The 6,255-nt window shown below is 36.7% G+C and overlaps 1 protein-coding gene across 6 annotated transcripts in view; it reads right to left on the bottom strand.

The window, feature by feature from the left end:
• LOC106874768 (LIM domain-binding protein 3) overlaps positions 1-6,255 on the bottom strand; it is a 234,732-nt gene that overhangs the window by 172,704 nt on the left and 55,773 nt on the right. For 5 of the 6 annotated variants that reach the window (XM_052966595.1, XM_052966594.1, XM_052966597.1 and 2 more), the window contains exon 2: positions 1,324-1,395. The exons of the other annotated variant lie outside the window; for it this stretch is intronic. In XM_052966595.1, the coding sequence (XP_052822555.1) occupies positions 1,324-1,395 (72 nt within the window). The remainder of the gene's footprint in view (positions 1-1,323; positions 1,396-6,255) is intronic. 6 annotated transcript variants of the gene reach the window in all.

Genomic DNA, 6,255 nt, shown 5'->3' with positions numbered 1-6,255 from the left:
ATATATATATATATATACATATATACGACGGGCTTCTTTCAGTTTCCGTCTACCAAATACACTCACAAGGCTTTGGTCGCCCCGAGGCTATAGTAGAAGACACTTGCCAAAGGTGCTACGCAGTGGGACTGAACCTGGAACCATGTGGTTGGTCGGCAAGCTACTTACCACAGAACCACTCCTGCGCCTTTTTTTTTCTTTGATTAAGGGATGTATAGCCGATTAGACCGAACTCAATGCTATTACTGGTACTTAAAGCCATTCAAACTTACTATTGTCGATATGAGTAAGATTCGTAGTAAATAAGTTTAAGAAACCGGATTGCTTTTGTAGGAAACAAAATGAGAAAATGTGATATTGTGCAGAAAGTAGACAATGAGGAACACATCATTCATTGGCATCTTCAATAGAAACTAGAAAAGTGAATTTATCCAACTGGTATTGCAAGGAAGATGACCGAGTTGGGATAGCAATGTAATAAAAATTGGTTACGCATGCAACGGAATAAGGAGTGCCAGGATTAAAGTAAGCCAAAAAATATTTGGGAAGAGGTAAGTAGATAAAGTTTTAAAGTTCAGCCTCGTAGAGGAAATGACGAAAATAGTGTCGGGTGGATAGAAGCTGTTATACAAAACTCGTCCACTGCATACCAACAAGAAAAAAATATTATTCTGATGGTAATGGGGATGAGGATAATAACAATGATATTGGTGATGATGGCAATAGCTGTATTATTCAGTAGCCTCAGTCAGCCTGGCTCATTCGAACACAGGGTGCGATTCAGAAGACCAACAGAGAACATCATGCTTTAAAACGATCTAGGCCCACGCTCACGTTCTGCCATGCATTATTTTGGTATTGTGAAGTAGCATTGTGATAAATCGTATGTTTCATCTAGCTTGTTTTTAAATTTTGAGATATTTCTGAGCTGATTGCAGAGAAGCCCATCTTGGTGGACTCAGTCGGGACTTGTAAATAGTTGGCAAAGCGCCATATAGTTCGAGTTCGACCAAGATAGAATTTTGCACTTCTTCGTTTGTGTTCTATTTCATAGTTGTAGTGATATGCATTAAAATTTTTTTTAGATTAAATGTGATAAAACTGTACGCTTGAAGCATTCTTCAGTTATGTCTAGCGGAGGAAGTGGTTGTAGCAGTATTGGTGTGTTCATGTTGTGTGTATGTGCCCGCACATTCATGTGAGCGTGTGAGTTTGAGAGAGCAGTGCTGACAATGTTTGTGTGCTACGCAAAATATATGCGTAAAAATATCCTCACATTCACAGACAACTGTTGTAAATCGAGAGAAGAAAGAAAAATATCACCTTATAGACAATTTTGAAGGAAGGAGAGATTTTAGTTGCTTCCTTGGCATAGCAACTAGTTGCATCGCCGATCTTTAAAAACAAAATAAAATAGTGAAAAGAATAAACCTACAATAAAAAGTAATACGAAAAGAACGAAAAGTAAAACAATACGTAAATGAGTAGGTGTTAAACAATTTCGAACATTTCTGAAACCACTTACACATCCTTAACTGAACGTAGTCTCACTTCCTAAATAATGCAGCTGCCGACCTGCTTCGCTCATCTTACATTTATTTTGTACAATAACGAACCGAGCTGGATGATTTACTGTATATAGATCAGTGATTCACCTTCCTCAGTTCAAATTGACTTTCCATTCTGCCAATTCAGTTTTATATACTAGCAGTAATGCACTGATATGTTTTACAGTTAATATTTGAGACAGTAACTTCCTTTCTGCTATAGGCACAAGGCCTGAAATTCTGAGGGAGGGGGTTAATCGATTACGTCGACCTCAGTGATCAACTGGTGCTTATTTCATCGATTCTTAAAGGATGAAAGGCAAAGGCAGTCTCGGAGGAATTTGAACTCAGAACATGAAACCGGACGAAATGCCGCTAAGCATTCTGTGCGGCGTGCTAACGATTTTTCTTGCTCGTCGCCTTCTTTGAGACAGTAATATCGAATGTTCAAAATGATTAAAGGGCAGACAAAATGCGTTGCGATATTAAACTACGGCCCTTTACTTTGTAAGTTCAGATCCCACCATAGTTTATCTACCTTGCTGTTCGTCAACCGATGGCTGATAAGTTACGTACTTAGATTCATACGAATGATGGAGGCATTAAAAAGCATAATTTCGCAAGCGTTCTGGGACTGCTTCGAACAGTAGAAAACGCGTTTGGACCAATACATTGCTTCAGCTGGGGGAATACTTTGAAGGCGATAAACGTATAAACATGTAAGACTAACTGAATAAAATAATATTGCAAAATTCTGGCTTCTTTTGGGTACCCCCTCGTATATGCACAAACAGGGTTGATCTAGAGTTAAACAACAACGATGACACCGCAGCCATCGACAACAACAACAGCAACAGCAACAACAACGACGACGACGAATCAACGCTCTACAACGCGGAGTTTACGTAGTCATTAACTTGCTAGAAATAGTAGCCAAATCTGCTTAAAACAACACTCTCGTTCTAAAAATAAGACACATTGATTAACAATGTGGACTGGAGTATAGAACTTCTAATAAATAAATAAATAAATAAATAAATAAATAAAGGTACGATTTTCACGGCTTTGATCTTTACGATCAAAGGTCTATCTGATCATCGCCGTTTTAGAGGCTAAAACAACAACAATAATACTGCTAACACTATCACTCACAATAACAGCACCATTATTAGTGGTTACATCGCTCTAAAATCACATCGTTCAATCTGAAAAGAGGACATATTTGATCATGTAGTCCTCGATATACTATATCTGGAAAAAAAAAAAAAAGAAAAAAGAAAAAAATTGACGATATTCTGCACTATCAGGTCTGATAGGGGTGGAGATGGTGGAGGAACACGCTACCAACACCACCAGCACCTTCTTTACCACTTCCTCCTTCACCACCACTAATAACAACCAGAACAACCCAGCAACAATAGCAACAACAACAACATACTACCAATCTAAATTTGGAATGACGTAGAAAACAGATTACTATCATTTGTGCAAAACAAATCATTTCCCAAGCAAACACAATTTATTTATTTTTAACATATATGAAAGTTTGAGAGAAAAGCACAAACACGTTTTTAATCTTGTCCACAGCTGGAAAGGTTGGTAAAATAGACAATATTTCAGAAAAGTCGCGCGCCCGCAAGTAGAGAGTGTCTGTGTATGGTGAGTGTGTGTGTGTGTGTGTGTGTGTGTGTGTGTGTGTGTGTGTTTAACCCTAAGTTATCCTTGAGTCAGTAAACCTATCATCAAAGTCAATTCAGCCGTCGTGACCAATGGGAATTCTTTCCTTTTTGTTTTATTTCTCTCAGAAGCAGTATACCTTAGACTTCATTATTCAATTCATCCTTTCATGCTTTAAGAGTACTGAGTGTTTTGAGAAAAATTAGGTTACTATTTCTTGCAGGTCGAACTACCAAATGGAGATCCTCGTTAGAACGAGCGTATTCCTGTTTGGCATATGTGTAAGTGTGTGGTGAAGTGTGGCGTGGCGAAGTGTGTGTGAATGTGTTTTATATGTATGTATGTTTGTAGTGTGTGTGTGTGAGTTTAAAGTGCACGTGTATTTTACTACGTCCGTTTTGTACGCGCGTTTGTAGTGTCTTTTGTAATGTATGCGCACGTGTATATCTTAGTACAATACTGTCTTAGCAATAAATTTGACTTTTATTATGCATAAAAATCAAATTTCCATTAGCTTCGTGAAATCCAGCTTATCAGGATTACAATTCATTCCGTTTATGATGTGATATACAAAACCAAATCTCCCAAGACATTGAGTATAAATCAGTTTAATTATTATCGGGCTAGAGAATTTGCAAGCAATTTTTCTAACCTATTTTAGGTGTAATGTTACTAATACATGATATGCAACTTCTTTAAATGTCTATTTTATAGCGAGAAGAAATTCCTGTCTCAGTGTAAAATATCCGATTTGTTGAACTTAACATCATTTTAACATTTTTAATTGAGACATTCTTTTAGTTCATTTCATATATTTATAGACACAGACACACCTTACAGACTAAAGAAAAAAAAAATTCGCTACCAGTTTTTGTATATCCCTACAGAAATGTATTGTTACCGTGAATGGCATTGTAAAATCTTATTTTGTTAATCTATTTATTTGTTTCTTTTGTTTTGACAACATGCCACATAGGAAGTTAGTTTAGTTTGACATTTTCTGATGATTTCGAATTAGCTTTGCGAAGCTGATGCCAATTGTCACAGAATATAATAATAATAATAATAATAATAATAATAATAATAATAATAATAATAATAATAATAATAATGATAATAATGCTTAGATGCTCAGCAGCTTTTGTAGATTGGACAGAAACTGAATTAGCAAAGAGCTAGGAAGGAATTCAATATGAATGGAGGACTTCACTCAAGGGCAGGAGTAGCAAGATTACACCTACCTAGAAAGGATGGCGGAAGAGGGTTAAAAGACTGCGTGGAGTTAGCAATAGTAGATATAGACTACCGATGTTAGGATATTTTCTTTTCTAACAGTCTAATCTGTTGAGCGTATATGAAAATAATATTAATAACAATAGTTTCAAATTTTGTCACAAGGGCAGCAATTTTGGGGGAAGCGATGAGTCGAAAGGATGAAAGGCAAAGTAAACCTCGGCAGAATTTGAACTTAGAACGTAGCAACGGGTTAAATACCGCTAAGCATTTCGTCCAGCGTGCTAACGGTTCTGCCAACTCGCCGCCTTAAATGATAATCCTTTCCATTATAGGCACAAGGCCTGAAATTATGGGGGAAGGGTTAAGTCGATTACATCGACCTCAGTACTCAACTGGTAATTAATTTCTCAACCCAGAAAGGATGAAAGGCAAAGTTGACCTCGGCGGAATTTGAACTTAGAACGTAAAGACGGGCGAAATACCTATTTCGTTATTGCCCACAAGGGGCTAAACATAGAGGGAACAAACAAGGACAGACGAACGTATTAAGTCGATTACATCGACCCCAGTGCGTAACTGGTACTTAATTTATCGACCCCGAAAGGATGAAAGGCAAAGTCGACCTCGGCGGAATTTGAACTCAGAACGTAACGGCAGGCGAAATACCGCTAAGCATTTCGCCCGGCGTGCTAACGATTCTGCCAGCTCGCCGCCTTAAATAATAATAATAATAATAATAATAATAATAATAATAATAATAATAATAATAATAATAATAATGATAATGATAATGATAATAATAATAATAATAATAATAATGATGATAATGATGATAATAATAATAATTTAATGCCCTGAGGCAGAGGTCTCATGGCTTCTTTCTTAACTGATTGGAAGTGTTAACATGTACATATTTTGTCTTGGTGTAAAACACGGGCTACAGCCAATATTCTGCTCAATACCATAGATTTGCTTGTCAGTTGCTTGACCGTAACCAGTTGAGAATGTTCCTTAGTGGCTGACGATATGTGCATCTCTGACCACGTGCAGATGTAGTGGGGTAGCATCATAAATATGTATTGAGAGTGATTCTTTGGGGGTTTGAACAATTCATCCCTAGAAACATGTGTGTTTCATTCATCATCCTTAAACAGCCCTTACTCAGAGACCGTATGAGTGGAATAGGCTATTCGACATGAAGAAAATTTTAAGTGGGCCTCACTTGCAAGGTCATGCGTTGTTTATCTTGATTTGCGATTGTGATGTCGTGCACATATGGTTGTGATGCATGTTCCTGGTGTACCTCTTAATAGACGGGTAGTCATGACGAGTATATTGGACCTCGTATATTTGAACTCCAACATCACTTTGACAATAATAACAATACAACGTGCTTCTTTTAGTTTCTGTCTACCAAATTCACTCACTAGGCTTTGGTTGCCCAAGACACTGATCAGTTCCACTGCTTTAAGTTCAGAAATTATGCAAGAGCGTATTACGTAATAATATTGAGTTCTTCGAAAAAGAAGAAAGTAAGAAAGAAAGAAAAAAGAAAGAAAGAATGAAAGGAAGAAAGAAAGGAAGAAAACGAAGGACGGAGAGAGAGTGCAGGAAAATAAATTAGATGTATAGAGATGAAAAATAAGTAAAATAACCTGATGAAATCCGACAGGAAGGGAAATAGAAAAAATTATTATCAGCTGCTTGTATGACTGTGTGTGTGTGTATATGTATATACATCTATGTATATAAGCATATGTATATATATATATATATATATATATATATATATATA

This window comes from Octopus bimaculoides, chromosome 3 (genome assembly GCF_001194135.2).
Source record: "Octopus bimaculoides isolate UCB-OBI-ISO-001 chromosome 3, ASM119413v2, whole genome shotgun sequence".
Classification (NCBI taxonomy): Eukaryota; Metazoa; Mollusca; class Cephalopoda; order Octopoda; family Octopodidae; genus Octopus; species Octopus bimaculoides.
This window is presented reverse-complemented; position numbering and strand designations above follow the sequence as displayed.